This window comes from Lathamus discolor, chromosome 4 (assembly GCF_037157495.1).
Source record: "Lathamus discolor isolate bLatDis1 chromosome 4, bLatDis1.hap1, whole genome shotgun sequence".
In the NCBI taxonomy this organism is placed as follows: domain Eukaryota; kingdom Metazoa; phylum Chordata; class Aves; order Psittaciformes; family Psittacidae; genus Lathamus; species Lathamus discolor.
This window is the reverse complement of record NC_088887.1, coordinates 121,688,918-121,711,143: the sequence shown is the minus strand read 5'-3', so window position 1 is coordinate 121,711,143 and position 22,226 is coordinate 121,688,918. Positions and strand designations below refer to the sequence as shown.

Below are 22,226 nucleotides of genomic sequence, written 5' to 3'. Positions count from 1 at the left end.
CACAAGCACTTCTGATAGTTTCCTGGCTCATATTGTTGAGGTGTTTTATCATGCAGCCAGTTTTAGAGGTATGTTTTCAGGCTCTTTGCTGACAGGGTAGTGAGGCAATCCCTGCACTTTGATTTACTGTGTGAAGACTGAACTGATATTACAATTTGACTTCAGTTATAATGTTCATTCCTTTTTTTATAGCAAAGGAGAAACCCATTTAATTCTACTGCACCAGGGGATAACTTGCACAGTGGGGAATCGGAAAACAGACCAGCCACTCTACCTCAGCTACCAAAGAAGGGTAAATGCACATATGCGGCATCTGGCTGTGAATTTCATGGTGTTTTATATGGAAACTATTTTTACTTTCATTGCTGCTTCTTGTAAGATATCAAGAACTATTTTATCTTAACTGCTTGGAGTTATCAACTAGGTCATTTCAAACCCCATGTAAAACATGTGAATATCCTCAGGAAATGGCTGTTTATGGGAGTAAATGGGTTTTGCTTCCTCTCTTTTACTCACAGTTCTAGTCAGTATTAAAAGCTCCATCCAAAAGGACTGTTTATCCTGAATGGCTAAAGAGAGAAATTTCCCTGAATCCGGCATAGTTATCTTTGTCCTTCCAGCCATTGCTGCTGTTGGCTCAACAGAAGCAGCCCAGCTCTCTTTGATCTTTATTGTTTCCTTTGTTTTCTTATTCCTGTTTGTTTTCCAGTGCTCCCTTTCCTGCAGTATTCTCTGCAAGCAGGTAGATGAGTGATGATATATCACAACACAGGCATTTGAAGTTGTAATTTACAAGCTTATGTGTGGAAATTACTCTGATGTCTCTGTTATGAAACTTGCTAAGAGGAAAAGGAAAACTTGAGCATTAGGAATAAAAACCATCTCTTTACTGGGAGATCATTCCTGCACCTTCCCTTTTTCCAGATGAATGTGGAAATAGCCTGTTCCCATTTCTGGAGGTTGCTGTTTATCTTCTGAACCTGAAGAGGTGTATTCAGAAGCTTCCCTTCCCTGTAAACTTCGCGCCTTGCAGGAATAAAGCTGATAGAAAATCTCATGTGCTCCATCTTTGGAATCATAAAATAGCTCATACTTCTAGAATAACAAATAACTATAGGATTATCATTTACTAAGACTTCCTATTGCATACATATGAAATCAACACCTAAGTTGAATTTCTACTTGTGTTTTACTGCAAATGTTTTTAATAAATCAATTTACTCACTGCGTTCTAGACCTGCACTGTGTCATATACCTCTGTTTATGCAGATGAATGTCATTCATACTGCATCATACTCATGATTTCTCCTCTTTATATGTCTTACAGAAATTTTGTCACCCTCAGGAGAGAGCCAACCTAAACCCAACTTACACAATGATGAATCAGAGAAGCACAAGCAACCTTCTGTGGAACCTACTGATGAATCACAGAAAGCAGTGAAGCGTCCTGTCCCAAAAGCTAGGAAACTAATTCACAAAGCACTAGATCCTGTGCCGCAAAGAGAAGACCTTGTTCCAAAAGTAGCCAAGCAGACTGAGAGAATGAATGGCATCACTACACCACCCAGGGGCATTCTGAAGCGCAGCTCAAGCTCCAGTTCCACTGACTCAGAAGTTCGTGTTAGTCAGGTGTTAGATGGTCAGAAAAAGAATGGTCTTCCTACTGCAACTATATTTGAAGGAGAAGCTGAGAATTCTCTTCGGGAAGAAGCAGAAGATTCTACACAAATTTCAATGGAAAAACTGAAACAAGTGAGGTTCTCATCTAGTACAAGAAAAGGAGAACCTCTGCAAAGCCCACAGCCACACCATGGTAGAGAAACAGGAGAGTTTGGTTTGTTAGACTCTGATGAAATAAAAACTGGTGGAAATGATGCTATTAGATCAGATTCATCTGGGAATAAGCAAATTCCTGCTGGAAATCCTTTGGGAACCTATTCATCGGCTTTACATATAAACCCAGTAGATGGCTTACAAGAAGATACATCATTGGCATCTGGCCTTTGTGACACTAATAGGCCAGTCTTCCTGGTTAATGAAACCTTGCAGACAAAGACTGTCACTCCTAAGGAACTTGAAACTCCACAGAAAACCTCCAGCAATATCCTGCCAAATAGCAATAATGAACCGAGTGTTGATGAGATATGTGAGAATAAACCCAACGAGATCTTGAGACATGAATCAAAGTCTCACAAAGACTTTACTGGTAAGAGACTAATAGGAGTGATGAATAGAATGCAATAGCATATAGCATAGATTCCTTAATGTTTGAATCACTTATATCTAGGAATTGACAACTAAGAAATGGAAATAGTAAGAAGTGTTCAAGGAAGTATATCTGGAGAGCAACTTTTTACAAGGGCATGTGGGGAAAAGACAAGGGGGATATAAGGAAGAAATTGTTCCCTGTGAGGGTGCTGAGGCACTGGCACAGGATGCCCAGAGAAGCTGTGGCTGCCCCATCCCTGGTAGTGTTTAAGGCCAGGTTGAACAGGGCTTGGAGAAACCTGCTCTAGTGGAAGGTGTCCTTGCCCATGGCAAGGGGCTGAACTGGATGAGTTTTAAGGTCCCTTCCAGCCTAAACCATTCTGTGAGTGTATGAATGTGCTACATACTGCAGAATTAAATTCTAAATCACTTTTTGTATTTCAATGCTCTAATGTAGTCAGTATTTTTTAGATGATCTTCTATTGACATTCTTCAAATTGACAATCAGAATAGAGCCTGAATTAGGCACCTTTATAGTGGATGATGAAAGTGAAGTGATGGCATTTGGATAAAAATCCTGTCATGAGGCCTGGTAGATCTGCCTACACAGGAACTGAAGAGTTTTTGGTGTACTGCTGTTGGGTGTCCTTGGTAGTAATCCAGTTGTGACTTAGGGATTTGCTCATGGGACTAAACACAAACATGCTGGATTGTCTACCTGCTCCCTCCCTCCATGTAGCCATTCCCTTTAGAATGGGGATAACCAATTTTATTAGCTCACACCCTCAAAAGTGATATGATTCCAGGAGGATATCTTGGTGCAGGAATTTATTTTTCATTTTCTTGCCTGCAGTATGATTCTTTCCAAAAACACAAGGCCAGAGAACCCTTTTCTCTGCTAACAGAGATTTTCTAGCTAGATCAAACACTTGTAGAGTCATGTGTCTGATTCCTAACTGATAAGTCTTTTTGTTGTAGATGAACATCAGCTTTCTGCTAAGACAGAAGCACATGAGGTGTCAAATACCAATTCTACAAGTCTTCAACAAGGTAAGCCTGATCTTGTTGAGGAGCAAGATGTTAAAACCACTTTAAAGCCTGACAAAAATGCTGACGAACTCAAAGTGGCTGATGAATCTGTGTCAGAAGTTTTAGATTGGTTTGAAAAAAGTTCTGATTCTGAAGATGGGAAATTTGTGTCAGCTAGATCCCAAGGCAGGGAACCCAAAGAGGAAGTGGACTTCTCAGCCAGAACACCAGTTCTTCGTTCAGAACACAGAAGGCCCAGCATGGCTGGAAAAACAGGAGTTACGGAAGAATTACTGTCTGGAAAGATTAAACAGCACAGCAGTATTTCACCTGCATCACTTAGGTCACGAGATACACAACTGGTTACAGAGAGGATAAAACCTAAGAAAGAGGAAGAGAATGAGGAGCAAAATGGCAAATCACTAACTAAACTTTACTGTACAAGAATTGAAGAAGAACATGGTCAAGAAAGCAAGCGACAAAATGAGAAATCACATCTCTTGGAACATAAAGAAGACAAGCTACCAGCTGAGAAATGTGAGTCAGAGAAGGCAATAAGAGCAAGAAGAAGAATAAGGGAGATCAGAGCATTCTGGGAAAGGGGTCAAAGTACCCCCAGTCATGGAGTGAAAGAAGTGAGTGTCAATACTAATGCATCAGGTGATGGTGCATTGAAAGGTCTTGGGGTAAGTGACAAAAAAAGAGCAACTGCAGCATATGTACCTAGTGGATTGGATGATCAAGGGAAGAATACACAAACAAGTGCTGAACCAAGTTGTGCAAGCCAGGCTTCAGAAAATGAACACCAAAACTCTTTTGAGTTTAGACCAGGCCATGCAGCTGGAAAGACAGAAAGAACATTTCCATCTGGTGAAGTTCATGAATATACAGAATTACCAAAGGCTGGTGACTTGCAGCCAAGAGTTGGTGCCACTTCATCTTCCCCACAAAGCAAAGACAAAAATGAGAAAGAAGCACTTAAAGGTAAAGCTTCTGCTTGCTCTCAACAGAAACCCAACTTCCATATTTTGTCTTTAAAAGAGAAAATCAACGAGAAGTCCAAGACTCTAATTTCGGATCCTTTGCAGTTCCAGAATTTGAGAAACTTCTGGGATACTGGAGCTAAATTAGGGAGTAGCATTGACAGGGGAGATGTTTCTTTGTCTAATAATACTAGTTCAGTAACCCATGAGAGAAAATCAAAGGAAAATGAAGAAGGCAGAGATAATGTGAGCAAGCAAGAGTTAATCCAGCAGCAAACCCAAATGTCAGAGAGAGAGAACCCACAGAAACCTGATTCTGTGCTATGTGAACTCCCTCTAGGATCTGCTACCCTGGAAGCTCTGAATATGACACAGACAATGTCACAGCTGGACAGAAAGGTGGTCATCTCAAAACCCAAGGAAAAGATGGGTATTCCAGAGCAAGAAGTTAAAGAATGTGTAGAAAAATGTATCGTTTCATCAAAAGAACATCATGTTTTGTTGCAGTTGATCCAACCGCCTGGAGATAAAGATGCTTTAAAGACAACACCAGCAGATGATTGTCTATGTTCACCCATAGAAAAAGTGAAGAAGACTTCTCCATTAGGTGTCAGTCTCCCTAAAGAGGGAGTTGCAGAGACTGTGGATAAAATGGTTCTATCTAAAGCTGAGCTGGATGTATTTAAATTAGGCCTAAAGAAGTTAGAAAAGGAAGCCTCTGAGATGTCACCTAGCTTGAACCTAAAAGAAAACATGTTGAGACAGCCAACTCTTCACTCAGATCAGTGCAAGGTCTTTGAAAGAACAGTGGAACAAAGCCATGACTCTTGTCCTGCTGCTCAAAAAGAAGAAGTAGGCAAAAGAACAGGAAAAGTGAACGTGCCATCAACAGGTGAGCATGAAAACAAAAGCCTGACAAAACTGTTTAGGGAATTTGAGGCTTTCTCTCTACAGCCTCAGGCAGCAGACAAGGATGATGCTCTTGAGGGTTCTTGGAGGCTTGAAGCTGGTTTGCAGAACCTGCTCAGAGAACCCTTTGTATCTCAGCCTTCTGAATACAGAAGGGTAGAAATGAAAGCACCCACTGACATGGACAGTACATCACAAAATAATTGTAGTGTAGAATCAACATGCCAAGAAGTTACTGGTCAGCCTGAAGAGATCAATGAGACCGTAGGCAAGTCTGTTGCCCCATCCAAGGTTAGTGGCTTGAATTCTGCTTTAGACAAGCTGCTAAAGGAGGCTTCTGAAAGGCCACCTCCTAAACCAAAATGTGTCCACAGTGCGGTACTGAGGGCTGCTGAGGTGGAACTCGAAAGCACAACCTGTGAGCCTGATGGAGACATACTGCAGGAAATTAGTGAGACCATAGAAAAGTCAGTTGCCCCATCCAAGATCAGTGGCTTGAGTTCTGCTTTAGACAAGCTGCTGAAGGAGGCTTCTGAAATGCCACCTCCTAAACCAAAACATGTTGATAATGCAGTGCTGAGGGCTGCTGGGGTGGAACTCAAAGGCACAACCTATGAGCCTGTTGGAGAGCTGCTGCAGGAAATCGGTGAGACCATAGAAAAGTCAGTTGCCCCATCCAAGGTCAGTGGCTTGAGTTCTGCTTTAGACAAGCTGCTGAAGGAGGCTTCTGAAAGGCCACCTCCTAAACCAAAATGTGATGACAACACAGTACTGAGGGCTGCTGAAATGGAACTCGAAAGCACAACCTGTGAGCCTAATAGAAAGTTGCTGCAGGAAATTAGTGAGACCATAGAAAAGTCAGTTGCCCCATCCAAGGTCAGTGGCTTGAGCTTTGCTTTAGAGAAGTTATTGAAGGAGGCTTCTGAAGTGCCACCTCCTAAACCAAAACGTGCTGACAGGACAATATGGAGGGCTGCTGAGGTGGAAGTTAAAAGCACAACCTATGAGCCTGATGGAGAGCTGCTGCAGGAAATCACAGATACCATGGAAAGATCTGCAGTGTCCAAGGCTGAATATGCAGCGTTTGATGTGAATTTGCAGAAGCTACCAAAAGATATCTCTGAAACACCGGCTTCTGTGCTGGGAGGTAGGGATAAGAAAATTGAAGGTAAAATACAGAGTAGTGTAAGTGTGCACACTCCACACAGAGAGAGAGACCATCCTCAAGAAATACAAGAAACAGTAGAAAAAACTTCAGTTTCAAACACTGCAAAAATCAGGGAGTTCAGGTGCTCTTTAGAGGAACTTCTTCAAGAAGCACCTGAAGCTTCATGTCCAGTATCCAGGGAGTTACATAGGCAAGAAGAGTTTGGGGATCATATTCCCTCACAAAAAGAGACTGTCTTCATGACAATGTCACAGCCATGTCATGCTTTCGGTAGCTCTCCTACACAGATGAAGACAGCTATCAAAGGGGGAGCTCCGGAACAAAATATCAGAGCTGCAGTAAATGATCTTGCAGTAAGTGAAACTGAAACTTCTGGTCTTCTTAAAAGAAATGGAGCTGTTAATACATTAGAAAAGAGAAACGCTGCTCCAGTCAATCTTCCCCCCTTGGAAGGAGACCCCAATGTGATCGAAATCAAGCTGTTCAGGATAAATGAGAAAGGAGGGATTGATGAAAGCACATCCCTGGATGCCTCTGAAAAGAACTCAGACTTTAAAGCACTGCTGGGATTCAGGAGAGCAAGTATATCACTTGGAGATGAGAGCAGCTCCCCCCTGCCAGGAGCTCGACTCTGCCTCATGTCTCCACGTGAGGATAATGATGAAGAGGAAAGGGTTGGCTCAGACCTGGGATCCAGTTCTTCTGATGAACAATCTGATTCCCACTCTGGAACCAGTTTAACTCGTGAGCTGTTTGATTTCTAAAATTCATGGTGCTGGGTCGTTAAGCATGGCTACAATTTCTTATAGTAGCCAACTTGAAATACATTTACACAAAGTCTGTGTGATACTTAATTCCTACTTGAATGCTTTAGATAGATGTTTGGGAAGGATGGGAAGAATCATGAGGTCCTTTAATTGTAAAGTGTTTCACACGTACTACATTTGGGTAAATCTTTTAGCTGAGGGGAATTCAGCAGTGTGAATCAATTGCATCAGTCTTCATGATTTACCCTTTTCTTCCCCCCTGTGATATCACCTTCAAATTACTAACTTTGTAACACTCAGATTCTGGTATTTCTTTTAAATACACTGGATTAAAAGAGGGGGAAAAATCAGCGACTGACTGAGTTCATTCTTTAGTGTGACCAGTTGTTCTTCAAAGGTCAATTCTCATCATTGTAGTGGCTGGATATAAAGACAACACCAACACTCTGGGCTATTCAGCATTGCTGCCTGCTGCAGTAGAAAGTGGTCTGTTTACTGGGATTCTCATTACCTGGTTGAATGGCAGCTCTAGTCAGTGTAGTGTGAGATAGTCATCAAAAAGCATAAGGTAGGGAAATAATTTAACCCTTTTAATCTCGTGCTGAGAGGCTGGGAGTGGTTTCTTCACCCAGCGAATGTGAACAATGTGCCAGGTTCCCAGGGCCTGCCAACTCACTCTTGAGCCTGTTCTGAAAGTGAGATTCCAATGGAAGTCAGCAAAGACTCAAGGCAAGTGAGGAAAATGAAAGATAATTTGGTTTTACCTGTTACAGACAGCAGCACTGTAAGCCTGGTTGGTTGATGGGCCGATAAGGAGAAAAGGGAGTAGGGAGGAGACAGGGTCTCAAAGGTTTCTGTCTGTCTTGAGTCTGCCCTTGGAGAAAATTGCATCACTTCAGGGATCCAAATAGCTCCACAACTGGGCGGTTTTGTGGTTTTTACTCCAGTAATGAAACAAAATTACTTTCCCTGGGGAGAAAAATAGGACAGACAAAGTTGAACTGATGGAAAAACTAAAGCTGTTTAACTTTTTTTGTGCTGATTCATACCCAGATAGTTATAAAATGGCTAAAGTCTGTATAATTCTTAGCCAGTTAAGTGCCATAATTGCTCCAAACCCCCTTATTACTCAGTGCAGACACATACCCACACAAGGTATATCAGCCAACCTACTTCTCTACCGATGGGCAAAACACTTTAAAGACAGCAAATGGACTCTTAAAATTAGACATTTTTTTTATTTTGGACTTATTTACCCTTTCCATTGAATGTTCAGTTTTTGCTAACAGTCAAAATAGATTCTCATGAGCAATTCATGGTTGTATTTTTAGTGACTTGCTTGTGGCATCTCTGTGTGTGCAGTGTTCATGTGTTTTGTCTCACAACAGGTTCAGAAGAATTAAACCCTGTTTTGCTGGCTTTGAAAAGGAGTGCAGATAGGAAAATGCCTTCCAAAAGTCTAGAGGACATTCCATCAGCCACCTCAAGTGAGCACAAAGCCTGTGTGTCTCCCATGACCCTAGTTTGGCTTAAACATGTTCATGCTAGTCTTCCATACAGCTTTGCCAAGTAGTGTTTTTGTCTTTGTTTCTCAATGAGCTGTATGGAGCTTGTACTTTAGAGCCATGTTCTTTTTTCACAAGGTTTAGATTTCAGTTCTTTGTGTTACTTTTGAAGCAACACTGGTCCATGAAGCAGACATCTTCCAAAAGTGCACTGTGTCAATGAGTGGTGAAGTGTTCCTTGCATGGTTTGTGAGACACTGGCACAGTGTGCCCAGAGAAGCTGTGGCTGCCCCATCCCTGGCAGTGTTCAAGGCCAGGTTGGACACAGGAGCTTGGAGCAACCTGCTCTAGTGGAAGGTGTCCCTGCCTGTGGCAGGGGGTAGGAACAGGATGAGCTTTAAGCTCCCTTACAACCCAAACTGCTCTGTGATTCTAGATCACAGATTTTTCTGTGATCAGAAATTAATAGTGATTTTCACTACTGAAAGTTTTGGCAACTACCCAAATCCAGGGTGAGCAACAGCTGCCATTGCCTCTTGGCTGTTTCTTAGGTCAAATTATTGCAAGTATGTAAACATCATCTTAGTTTAGTAGTGGTTTTAATTCATTATTTCTAATTAAGTTAATATCCCAAAATCACCCTAAGAGAATACAATGAAACAAGATTGTACTTAAAATTAATTCCGTTTGTAGCCTTTTTAGGTTTTTAGTTTTAATCGTTATTCCTGTTTTCATTCCCACTGCCCCTGAGTGTTTCCAAGCTCATCCCCTGCCTAATGTGGAGGACATAAACTGAACTTCATATAAACTGAAATGTGGAGTGTAGATTTTGAAAGATGTTGGCTATCATTTGCAAATTACTTTTCTAATAATACTTATGCTGTTGGCTGCTTCTAACCAGATTCTAGGGTTTAGGTATGTACTAACACTGTTGCAATGGCACACTGACAGAAACCATGTCAACATGAGACTGCTGCTTGGACATAGGCTTGAAGTAGTGTGTGAAGTAGAAAGCATCTCTTGAATTTAACCATTTCCATGGCTCTGCTGGTTTGTTTGACTTTGTATCCTCACCACTCTTAGCTCTGTAATTACCACTGCCATTCATTTTATCACACTGAATAGCTAAATTCCTAACTATGTGTTACTTTTTTCCTGCACAGATAAAGGAAAAATAAATAATCCAAAGGAAGAATTAGCTCTTAGTGCTGAAGATGGTAAATATCTTTTGTGTCTGCATGGAAGTTTGTTTTTTTTCCAATGGCCTCTCTTTGCTAGTAAAGGATTTTCTTAAACCAAGAATTGTGCTTCTAGATTTGATTAACTTCAGCATGACTGAAATGTGTTTATAGACTTTCACTGTGGTGTTTTATTCTTCAGGAATATGTTGATATTATGTCCTGCTATATCTGTAGAAACTCTCTGCCACCTAGGAGTGTATTGTTTTGGCCTTTGGACATTCATCCTGTGAAACAGTTACTGAAATTATTGTGAGCTTTGAACAGTAGCTCAAAGACTTGGCTTAAGTAAATAATGAGTTTGTCTGTTCATCCACTGCATTGTAAGATGGAAGATACCTTTTGCTAGTGCAAAACACCCTTCAGAGTGCATCAGTTGAAAAGGAACCTCTCCTACAATCCCCGTCTCAATCCAGCAAAGTGGAATTACTCTAAGCAATAGATGAAGTGCTAAATCAGCTATGGTAGCTACCATCAGTCCATTAGTGCATTACAGGTGCCTTGCTGTTAATTTTTCCTATACACCTTTAGAAATTCCAAATCTGAGAAAATAAAAGAAAAGCTGCTCAATATCAAGATAAACACAATGGAAACCCCTTACATTACATCGAATATGGTAGAATATAACACACAATTCTTTCTTTACTGCACTGGAGCATTACAGCTGTAAAAAATAGTTGTGCACAGTTGCATTTATTGTCATGTTTTAGATGCTTCAAGGCATTTTGCATGTTAGTTGCCTATAGTATAAATGGTATGATTGTAGCATGACAGAATGCATGCACTGTCCAGAAAATGACCATGAGACTTCAGTACCATATTGCACTTTGCTTTCAAATGGAGACTCCTACTGAAAGCATGTTTTATGTTCAGGATGGAATGTATAGACACTTATCTGAAAAGGAGGAAGAGGTTTATTTTGAACTTAAGCTTTTTAAGAGTGAAGTTTTGCAACAATGACTAACAGCCAAATGAATAGCTGTGCACACAGAGTAAGGCAAGTTCTTCTTGCTTTGTTTAGCTTGTACACTCGTGTTACCCTAGTTGTGATCCAGCCCCTCAAAGGAGAACATCTATGTAAAACACAGAAACATATGGGGTCTGGGGAAGTCAAAAACATCCCACATCTAAAATGTATTGATGCTATTTATGACATTGCAAAGCTGTTTGTGCCACTGAACGACTGTTGTCAATACTGCACTGAGCAGGTCTGAAACCTGATCAGCATCAAGAGAGGAATGAAAATGCCACGGGAAGTGAGTAACGGGATCCTTCCAGCAGACAACGGAGAGGTTTCTCCACTGATATTTAAACTAATACATCACAAATCCTTTGTTATTTAACAACTAACAGGTTATACATCTGGACTAGATTCATGCTCAATGTGGAAACTGCGTCTAACTGCATACTGAAAGTAACTGACATATTGAGCACTACTTGAGCTTCATCCAGCAACAGCTTTGCAAAAGCTTAACTTGCACCTTGCAAACAGTGTTGCAGTGTTTCACTCTGCGTAATAGATATGTGTCCCTGTAGCTGGCTGTTTGTTGCCAAATAGTTGTCTTGGCGAATTTAACAATGTGTATCCAGTCCACAGATAAAGAGCTTTAGTGCATTATTAAATATAAGTTGGGTTAGAGAATGGAAAATTCTGAGTATCATGGGCTTACTGCAAACTGTTTTTTTGCAAGAATAAGTTGTGCAGTTAAGCTTTGTACAGTGAAAGAGTGTAGAAGTGAACTTTATTAGAGGCATACAGATGAAGAGATTGACTGCAGAAAAAGTGCATCATTAATGATATGCATCTTCCAATTAAGTAGGAGTGCTTGAAACTTCTTTGCTCAGGTTGAAAACAAAATTGATTTACACAATGTTCCTATTGCAATTAATGAGACTGTAAAGAACAGACATTAGCTGATTTCTTCCCAAGAAACTTATGATGACTGTAATCATTCCAAGATTGGAGTGAGTCCAGAGGAGGCCACAGAGAAGCTGCGAGGGCTGGTTCAGCCTGGAGAAGAGAGGGCTCCAGGGAGACCTTAGAGCAGCTCCCAGTGCCCTTTAGGCACAAGAAACCTGTACAAGGGGAATGGCTTTAACCTGCCAGAGGGGAGACTGAGATGAGCTCTTAGGTAGAAGTTCTTCCCTGTGAGGGTGCTGAGGCGCTGGCACAGAGTGCCCAGAGAAGCTGTGGCTGCCACATCCCTGGCAGTGCTCAAGGCCAGGTTGGACACAGGGGCTTGGAGCAACCTGCTCTAGTGGAAGGTGTCCCTGCCCATGGCAGGAGGTTGGAACTAGGTGATCTTTAAGGTCCCTTCCAATCCAAACCATTCTGTGATTCTAATGTCAGTGAGGGAAGGTCAGTACATAAGTGTTGCATTTGTCCTTGTTCTAGGAAGAAAATGTAGAAGGTAAACTGGAAATGTTTTCTTCATCACATTTGATCAGAACTTGCTTGCAGCACCCAGGCTTGTACATCATGTCAAGCAATGTCAATGTTTCTGGTCCTGCCAGACAAAGCTCTTTGGTCAGTGTTATAGAAGATGTCAAAGTGGATTATGCTTCCTAATGATAGCTTCTGAGTCCTATGGGAGGGTAGGGGTGAGCCAACCTTGCATCCAAGTTGTAAACTGGCTCTGCATGTGCATGTATTTCCCCTAAAGTTTATTTCTAACTGCATCATGTTGTGGAAAGTCACTGTTTGGATGTACAAGTGTATTTTTGAAACCTTTTAAATTGCTGTTCTTCAGTTTCCACAGTGCCTTCACAGCCCGACAAGCTGTTTTCCAGTCCTGAAAAACTCAAAGGACTGAGCAAGTCAGTACCATCATTCCTACAGGAAGAGGTAAGTTCCATTGTCCTGCTGACCTGCTCCATTCACAGCAGCTAAAATGGTCCTAGGGAAGCCATATATTCTTCATAAGGGAGCTTAGAATTTTCCTGTTTTCCATGGACTCTTTGGAACAGGGCTCATTATTCACACTGCTTAAGTGTTCCTTCACTCCCCGGATTTATTTTGGACAGTCCCAAATATCTCTCTCCAAACCAATTTGCCTCTCAAGGATCCCTGCCCTGGGCATGATGAGCATTAGTCAGTCCTTACCTTTGGCCTCTGAATTGGGGAATTATCTTGGCCTGCTTTTGCCTAGCGGTACAGACATGGTCATAAAAGCTACAATTATCAGATCTTCATAAAGACTTACTCAAAATGCTTATATGCTATTTATTTATGTCTGTAAATATCTATTTTCTTTAGTGTGTGTAGATGTTGCTTATTAATCTTGTATCTGCTAGTAGAGGAGCTATGAAAGCAGTTCAAAACCTTATAAAAGAAGGGGGGAAGCCTTGTAAATTGGGTGTAATGCAGCAGGAAGATGCTGCTTTCTTCAGCAGCTTGCAAAGGAAGATGCTAAGACACACATGGGAAGTGAAGTATGGATTTTTTAGTACAGCAGTAGCATTGAGACAGAATTGGGTTGTAAGCACATAACCTAACGACCAGGTAAACCACAACTGCAGCTCCTTGAGGGAAAAGCAGGGCCCTGCTTAGTGTCCTTCAAGGAAGACTTTTTGTATCCAGTGCTGCTGTAGTGTGCATGTTGCCCCCAGCTAGCTGCTTTCAAGATAGGGTACAGAACTGACAGTATTTGCTATGTAACAGAAAGGGACTGCTGAAAGACCTGAGCATTATCACTTGCAAGGTGAAGTAGAGAAGCTGAGTTTAATTGCCCCAGTAAAATTGTACGCTTTCATTGTTATTTGAGATTTAAAGTCAAAACCCAAACCTGGTTGCATTACTGCTTTAAATTTTCACTGCAGACTTTCCATCAGAAAATATCCCTTTCATTTTTAAGTTCATGACCTAATTCAAGAACTATTGGTTACTCATGTTGCACAACCAGGGGATTTAAATTCAGGTTTTCACTGAGCCTCAGTCTGCATTAAAAATCTGTTTGTTTTTGTTTGCTTTTAATGTTCTTTGTAACCATGAAGAACCAACACAGGCTTTTTCTGTGCTGTTTTTGTAGAGTGATGACAGAGAGACAGATACAGCATCAGAAAGCAGTTATTCCCTTGGCAGAATCAAGAAGAGTCCCAGCTCTCTAACCAACCTTAGCGGCTCCTCTGGCATGGCCTCCTTATCCTCTGTATGTAAACCACAGCCTTGTTTTAATGGCACTTTGTTTCTGCTAATCTCTTTGGTATTGTTTCAGCTCCCTTCTTATTCCTCTTACTTTTCCTGGCATCTCTGTCTCCTTCCTTTGTTCTCTGTTATGTGAATGTTTGCATGGAATTGCCTAAACAAATAAAATAGAATTGGTTTTACTTTTTTTTTAGGAATATATTTGAGCTTGTTCCCCTCTATAAACACTGAACAAAGAGATGGCTTTTACCCCAAGAACTTGCATTTGTAGCTGAAAATGAGGGACAATTTATATAGAACAAATAGTAAGGAAGAAGGGGGTGGGTGGGTGGGGAGAAATAACTGAAAGCAAGAGGCAGTATTGGTACAGGGGTGTTTAAGTCCATGAACTAGCTAACCAGGTTATTAGTTTCTATGGAGTTTCTAGGGAATTTTGGGGAAGGATATTGAGACTAAAAATGATCTTACATTCTTCTCTTCCTACATATTCATGTTTAATTTTCAGTGCTTTACTTAGGTACATAATTCAGCCATATAGGCTTTAGCACTAATCTTTTTGTTGATGTTTTCTAAAGGCCTGTTGCCCTAAACTCTCGAGCTCTGCTTTCTACAGAAGGAAGATCAGCTGAAGTGATCTAGAAGTAATATTTCAAAGGTGTGATCATAGGCAGTCTCCAGATCTGCAGCATCCCATCACTTCATCTATTTCAATGCAACAAACACATTGTTTTTGTAGCAAACTTGGCCTAATACCTTTGACTTACAAATAACTTTCTGTTTGCTGAGAATCTTTTGTTATAGTGTCCCCTAGTTTGTTCTTACATTTAAAGGGACACAGCTGATTTCTTTACTGTCTGAATTCTGAGCACAGCTTCTACCCTAATCTCCAAGTATGTGGTTAAATGCAATGCTTGGAAAATGTTTCTTCTCTTGTCTGGCACAGGTGAGCGGGAGCCTCATGAGCATCTATAGCGCAGACTTTGGCAATGTTGATGTGAAGGGGAACATCCAGTTTGCCATTGATTATGTGGAACAGCTGAAGGAGCTCCACATCTTTATTTGCCAGTGCAAAGACTTGGCAGTGGCAGATGTTAAGCGCCAGCGTTCAGACCCGTGAGTACACAGAATATATTGATTTCCTTATGGAAGCTTTATCTTTAATGTGAAAATGAAAACTGTTTTATTCCAATCACTATAACCTGTTGGAGTTTACAACTCAATAAATAAATGAAGAGTCTATAACGTGCTTCATGTGGTTTTCCACTCTGAATGTAGAATTGCCGCTATAAATTGGTACGTGCATTAACATGGGAAGCTCAAATTTTTCAGAATATGAAAGTCTCTTTTAAAACTCAACTTTCTAGATGATAAATCCTGATTTGATATTTCCAACAGGATTAGAGCCAATAAATACTATATCTGGACATATTATAGTTAAATATTCTGTATTGTCTATATTTTAGGTATGTAAAGACCTACCTGCTTCCAGAGAAATATAAGCTGGGCAAACGGAAGACTTCTGTCAAAAAGAAAACTTTTAATCCAGTCTATAATGAAATATTGCGGGTATTTATCTAACTATTCCTATACATGAAATACCACATGCATGAAGGAGGAGGAACCTTAACTTTTGGGCACAGGTGTAGATGCTCTCAAAAGAGACGTTAGGTGAGGGGGATTGCTCTGCAGAAGTATCTGTGTCCTTGCACTGATAGGTGAACCCCACAGTGTACTCTGGGTACAGCAGTGAGAACACTGGTGATTATATATTTCTTACAAATACAAACTTAGTATGAGCTAAGGGCTCTTACATTTAGTAAGAGAAGGGATACGAAGATGCTGCGAGGGCTGGAACGCCTCTGTTATGGAGCCAGGCTGAGAGAGCTGGGCTGGTTCAGCCTGGAGAAGAGAAGGCTCCTTAAGGGGAGCCCTTAGAGCAGCTCCCAGTGCCTAAAGGGGCTGACAAATAAAAGCTGGAGAGGGCTTTTTGTAAGAGCATGTATTGACAGGACAAGGGGGAATGGATTTAACCTATCAGGGGAGATTTAAATTAGACATTAGGCAGAAGTTCTTTACTGTGAGGGTGCTGAGGTGCTGGCACAGGGTGCACAGAAAAGCTGTGGCTGCGCTATCCCTGGCACTGTTCAAGGCCAGGTTGGACAGGGCTTGGAGCAACCTGCTCTAGTGGAAGGCGTCCCTGCCCATGGCAGTGGGTTGGAACTAGATGAGCTTTAAAGTCCCTTCCAGCACAAACCATTCTGTGATCCTATGAAATAGAAAGTAAAACATGAAGAAAGTTTTGTTTTGAAAGGAAGCAGTGAGCAGCTATGGGTGTATAAACCCAGACATTTCATCACAGCACTGATAAAAATCCAGCTTTGAATTTTTTTTCCCCCCTCATTTCTTCCTCGTGGCAGTATAAAATTGAGAAGGATCTCCTAAAGCACCAAAGCCTCAATATCTCTGTGTGGCACAATGATACCTTTGGGAGGAATAGTTTCCTTGGTGAAGTGGAGCTGGATTTAGGAACATGGGACTGGAATGAGAAATCCAACAAGCAGATCAACTGGTTTCCACTCAAGCCGAGGGTAGGTCACTAAGGGTGGGTCAGTTCTGTATTTTCTACTGTGTTAAGTGCAAAACCCCGAGTCTTTATTTACTTATGTCTGGTCTTGTCTGTTTTGTGGGTTTTGTGTTGGTTATAATCATAAATGCCTCTTTTCTGGTAGGTGGAACATGCAGTTCTGAGGTTTCTGTTAGTCTAGTGAGTAGATAGCTATTATTATAGTAGGAAAATCTTTCTCATAGTGTAAGGAGTAGGAATTTCAAGGTGTTTTTCACTTACATCATGTTGCTGCAGCAGACACCTGAAGACATTTTTCCCCCAAATATGAAGTAAACCTCCTCAGAACATGCAGCAGCATTTTAATGTTAGATGTAAGGATGACTTCCATGTCTGTGTGTCTTGTTTGCTAAGGAGTTTCAGCCAAGATCTAAGCTTTCAGTTAAGCCACTGCCAGAGGTTCTGGTTTCTTTTGTTGTTGTTTTTCTCCCTATTTATTTCTTCTTCTCTTCCTTGAATTTACTTCATGAATTCATTCCAAAATCAGCTTAATCCAAAACTGAATAATTTATAGAACAAACCAGGAATGTCGTGGTGGTCTTTAGCACTAGTTGAATTCAACTGATTTTCAAACTGCTCGGAGTAGGTAAATGTTGACAGGGATCATGTTCCATCCTCAGGTGGTCCATGACTATGAAGAAGTGACACATTCTTATGCCTTTTTGCAAGCTAACTCTTGCTAAGGCTGCTTTTCAGATTGTATTAAATGAGGCAAAACATTCCTATAGGAATGAGTTTCGAAAAGCCCATTTTCTGTCGCACAAAGTGTAAGTTTCCTGATTGAAAGAGCAGGCATTCTGGTTTTAAATAAGGGCACATCAGTGAAAATGCTGCATCCTCAAAGCCTTCTGGCCTCTCCTGGTTCTTGTTTTCTGCTTTAGTGAAAGAGTTGTGTATCATCTGAGTCACTGCAAATGGTTGAACATGCCCTAAAAATCTCTCATGTCCTGTAAACTGAGGGAAGACTAATGGGTATGGAACAAGAAAAAAACTTGCCTCCTGTAGAAGTCTGTCTTGTTCCACTGGAAAGCTTTGCAGAGTAAACTCTTTGTGAAGTGCAAGCTTTGACATTTGTGGGGTTTTCTTCTTCTTAAATTTCAGACTTCAACAATGACACTTCAACTAGAAAACAGAGGGGAGATGAAACTGGCCCTTCTGTATGTCCCACACCCTGCTGGAGGTACGCTTTGCTTCTTGCTTTGGGTTTGTTAAGCCTTTGGGGGTTTAGTTTTTTCTACTCAGCCATTTGAGACACCTTGTTTTAATATAAAGTAGAATTATTCCTTCTAAAGCCACCTTGCTCACAAATTCAGTTTAGGATCCAAAGATCAGTTTAGGATCTTTTTGTTGGTTTTAATGTTACTACAGAAAAACTGACCTCACTGCTGTAATCTTTGATTTGTAACATTGTCTGTATACATAATGAATCCTGTTATCTCACTAATAATTTTAGAGATTATAAATCACCAGGCAGGTGCTGTGATTTGCTAAATAAACAATGACAACACACTGAATTCAAGCGATATTAGAAGTAGAAAATACCAATAAGTACTTAGATTGCAGCATTCTGTGCTCTGTTTGGTTTAATCTTGTCTGTCAACTGATAACTGCTGATCTGACAGTGAGGTTGGGCCTTTAATCCAGCCAAGTCAGTCAATAAGAATATAGTCACAGCACAAAAGTGCTTATTTGAAAGTCCAAGCACCAATAAATGTTAACATCACATAGACTGAAGACAAGCTGACATCCTTATCTAGGGGGCTTTGAAGAGGAGACTGATAGTATGTATTTAGTTGTAACAGAAGAGAAGTAGGATGTGGTCTTGCTGTACTTTGATGGATGGAGATTGAAGCTTCCGAGGTTGAATGAAAGTCTAGGCCATATATCCCCTGTACAAATGGACATGAACTGCTGCATCATGGAAATTATCTTTAAAATGGATCTGCAAGGCTTCATTAATGTTTTACTTTTGCAGGCAAAAAGACTGTACCTACTGGTGAGGTCCACATCTGGGTGAAAGAATGCCATGACCTTCCTCTTCTAAGAGGCAATAGGCTCAACTCTTTTATTAAGTGGTAAGAACTGGGGTCAAACTCATCAAACATGATGGCCTACTAATGCTACCGTTGTGCTTTCTAATCTTATCTTCAGGTTTCTGCATTCAAATTAAAAAACACCTAATTACTTTCTGATTCTCCTTGATTGTAATGCAAATTGTCCTGCAGGGTTTACAACTTGAAGATGTTAAGTATGTGCCACCGATTAGAACAGACTGGGAGAGTTTCCTGTGTGATCTGCTTTTCCATTCTGCTGCTCAGTTACTCCGTAGGGGGAAGGGCTCCTCACAACTCTGCTTTTATTTGCATTTAAGTAAGGTGTGTTTGTGCAGGAGTCTGTCTTAGTTTAGCAATTCTAGGGAGGAGACAGAAGTGAGAAGCATTGTGGCATTTCTTCCTCCTTCCTTTCCATGTTCAGACTGAAAATGTGAAGAGACAAGAATAACGAGATGGTTGGGAAATCCTCGGAGGAGACAAAAGGTTTCGGTGTCATTCGTGATAAATAAAACCACTTCCGCCTCTTTCTCACCTGACCTCCTTTTCCCTTCCATCTGCTGAAGCACAGCAGTGGATACATGCTGCCAGTATTTCTTGGGACTGAGAATATGACCTTTGACTTAATCTCCACAATGCTAAAGCATCTTCAGTCATGTCCTAACATGCAAAGGGCACTGTTAACCAGTAGGTTTTGTCTGTGTTTGATGTGTAAGTGCAAACTGACAATGCTTTTTCTTCCCGAAGTACCATTCTGCCAGACACCAGCCGAAAAAGCCGCCAGAAAACAAGAACAGTGGCAAAAACTACAAACCCTATATTCAACCACACCATGGTCTATGATGGCTTTAGACCAGAAGATTTGAAAGAAGCCTGTGTAGAACTCACAGTCTGGGATCACAACAAACTGGCCAACCACTTTCTGGGCGGTCTAAGGATAGGCCTTGGAACAGGTACTGGACAACTAACACATTAAGTCTTAATGTACAAAATGCAGGCTCTTCTCTTTGCCTTCTTCCTTTCCATTTCTTCTCTTTTGCAAAGATCACCAAACAGCCTTTCAGTTAGTTATTTACTAAAGAGTTTCATTCAATGTCATGTCCAGCCCAATGTCATGTCCAGCCCAATGTCATGCCCAGGACAAGTAACTTTCCTGTTTTGAGCAGAGATCCTGAAATGTAAATCTCAGTAGTGTTATGAGGGTTAGGATGACTGATAAATGAGGAGAAATACTGGAAATAAACCTTTGCCTGGCCATACGTTGTATCTGGTACTGTTTGAAGCACAAGAATATGCATCCAAAATACTGATAACGTCTTACAGACTCATGCAAAAACTAACTATGAGGTGTAAGGAATGTATTGGGTGGAGATAAAAGGATAGATCAGGAATGTGTGATAAGATTTGAAGACATTGGAGAGGAAAACTTAGAAATACAAACAAGTTTTCAGCATGAGGGCAATATAAAATGTGCAGACAGAACTGTGTGTTTTCCCGGTCCTTGCATTTGTCCCTTTCGTTGTCTGAGGGGAGGATGTTTTTGGAGTCTTTCCAAGCAAAGACAAAAAAAAAAAAAAAATTACTTTTCCCAAGTTACCATGGTTCACCAGAATAACCTAAAATACAAATTGGGATAGTAAATCTCAGTTTGAATTCTAGAGTTTCCAGCATTGTACAAAATAAGTGTCCTGTTTTATTCTTAAACCCTCTCAGATATTCATAGAATCACAGAATGGTTTGGGTTGGAATGGACCTTAAAGACCATCTTGTTCCAACACCTCTGCCAAGAGCAAGGACACCTTCCACTAGACCGGATTGTTCCAAGCTCCTACATCTTGTGACAAAAAGGCTAAGGACAACAAGAAAGATGACCAAGTTTCTGGGTGAAACTCTTACTAAATGTGTTTGATAGAATTGTTCAACTCCATAAATGTAGAACTGGTTCTTTGAAATACTGGGTCAGCCACCTGAGAGATGAAACCATTTTAGAAGACAGATAAATGTGATCGCCTGCTTCTACCTCTGCAACACGTTAAGTAATGTTTCTCTTAACTGACATTTTTCCAGGCAGAAGCTATGGGACTACAGTAGACTGGATGGATTCTACTTCAGCAGAAACTGCCCTCTGGGAGAAGATGATGAACTCTCCAAACACTTGGATAGAAGACACGCTACCTCTCAGGATGCTAATGGTAGCAAAGTTAACAAAATAAGGTGGCTTTCTAATTGCTAGTGTCCAAAAGAAACCCTGGCAATAAAATTAAAGGTATAGGGGTGAAACTTGGAAGAGGAACACAGTAGTTCTTTGACAGTCTCTGCTCAGCTGCTCTTCTGGTTTTGTGCTGTCAAATGTCACTTCATGTTTCAAATTAAATATCTGCCTGAAGATTAGTTTGTAAATTTAAGGGACTCTTTCACTTCTTATTCACTGAAAAGGACTTAAAGAAGGTGGCACTCAAAGAATTCAGTGGTAGAGGTAGCTATGGTACCCAGATGCTTGTGTTGCCTAACAGAAGTGATCCCCTAAATAATCTAAATTACCAGCAAAACCCCTGAGTCAGCTCTTTCTCTACACCCCAGGATTGTTCATGAGGTGTTCTTAATGAGACAGCAACAAGTTGCATTTTGTTCATGCTCATAGGGTGTGTTGTATCCTCATCATGACATGCCAGGTCCTTTAGTTGCAGTCGTAGATTTCTAGGATATGAAAGTCACTTCTACAGTGAAAGCAGCATGAAGAACACTGACAGTGTCCTGTCTGGCAAGGTGCCTGTAGAAGTGAAAGCAGCATGAAGAACACTGACAGTGTCCTGTCTGGCAAGGTGCAGAGGACTCTTTGTTCCAATGTACTGTAAAAATCAGGGTTATAGAACTTTGCTTGTATGTGGCTTGTTTTGCTCATGTACAATCCTCACTTTTAAATGCTGGAGGCACAGAAGCGAAACTTCTTTTTTTATTCAGATACTACTCTAAAGGATCTAAACCTGCCAATTTTAGTGATGTCCAGTGTGTTGGGTATTTCTTCTGTAAGAAATACTCGACTGTATCTATAGCCATGAGCTCGGTGTTCGGTTATAATCTATCTGTGCTTCAGCGCCACCGTTAGAACGCTGGGGTTCTGGTGGCCCTGGTTTAGGGAGCTTTGCAGTACAGGGACTAGGACTGGGACCTGCATAAATGCATGCTATTAGAGTAAAATAAATGCATAAAATACTAAATGTATTACTTTTTTAATAAAAGAAGCCTATTAAAGCTAAACAGGAATTTAGTGTTTATTAAACCCCAGTGGTTTATGTTAGCAACTCAGCATGTGATGTAACAAACTGCAGACAGAACATGTTTCTGCAAATAAATGCACGTTTATGTGCTCCAGCTGTGTCTACCAGTTGGTGAGATCCTGCCCTTAAGCTGGAGGGGAAAAGAAATTGAAATGCTACTTAGTATTTATTATACACTAGGAATGGAGAAAAGAGACGTGCCATTCACCCTGCTGGGGAACCCACTGCATCTCCCATCTTCCAGGTTTACAAATGCCCTAAGGAGTTGTCAGTCCTGATATCTCACTGCTTCTGGCATTTGGGGTGAGATTGGTGGCTATGAT

General features: G+C 40.9%; 1 protein-coding gene across 9 annotated transcripts in view; it reads left to right on the top strand.

Moving 5' to 3' along the window:
* The window catches only part of SYTL2 (synaptotagmin like 2), a 51,863-nt gene extending 29,980 nt beyond the window's left edge, over positions 1-21,883 (top strand). For 6 of the 9 annotated variants that reach the window (XM_065678841.1, XM_065678840.1, XM_065678835.1 and 3 more), the window contains 15 exons: positions 193-292; positions 1,328-2,206; positions 3,187-3,258; positions 8,453-8,551; positions 9,733-9,786; positions 11,016-11,063; positions 12,558-12,652; positions 13,836-13,955; positions 14,895-15,064; positions 15,415-15,517; positions 16,369-16,539; positions 17,676-17,754; positions 18,550-18,649; positions 19,373-19,578; positions 20,693-21,883. In XM_065678841.1, coding sequence (XP_065534913.1) covers positions 193-292; positions 1,328-2,206; positions 3,187-3,258; positions 8,453-8,551; positions 9,733-9,786; positions 11,016-11,063; positions 12,558-12,652; positions 13,836-13,955; positions 14,895-15,064; positions 15,415-15,517; positions 16,369-16,539; positions 17,676-17,754; positions 18,550-18,649; positions 19,373-19,578; positions 20,693-20,838 — 2,442 coding nt within the window. In that variant the 3' untranslated portion in view covers positions 20,839-21,883. Of the gene's footprint in view, positions 1-192; positions 293-1,327; positions 2,207-3,186; positions 3,259-3,416; positions 5,113-5,773; positions 7,042-8,452; positions 8,552-9,732; positions 9,787-11,015; positions 11,064-12,557; positions 12,653-13,835; positions 13,956-14,894; positions 15,065-15,414; positions 15,518-16,368; positions 16,540-17,675; positions 17,755-18,549; positions 18,650-19,372; positions 19,579-20,692 lie in introns of those variants that run through there. The other 3 variants (XM_065678833.1, XM_065678842.1, XM_065678834.1) reach the window with 3 other exon arrangements.
* The last annotated feature ends 343 nt before the right edge of the window (positions 21,884-22,226 follow it).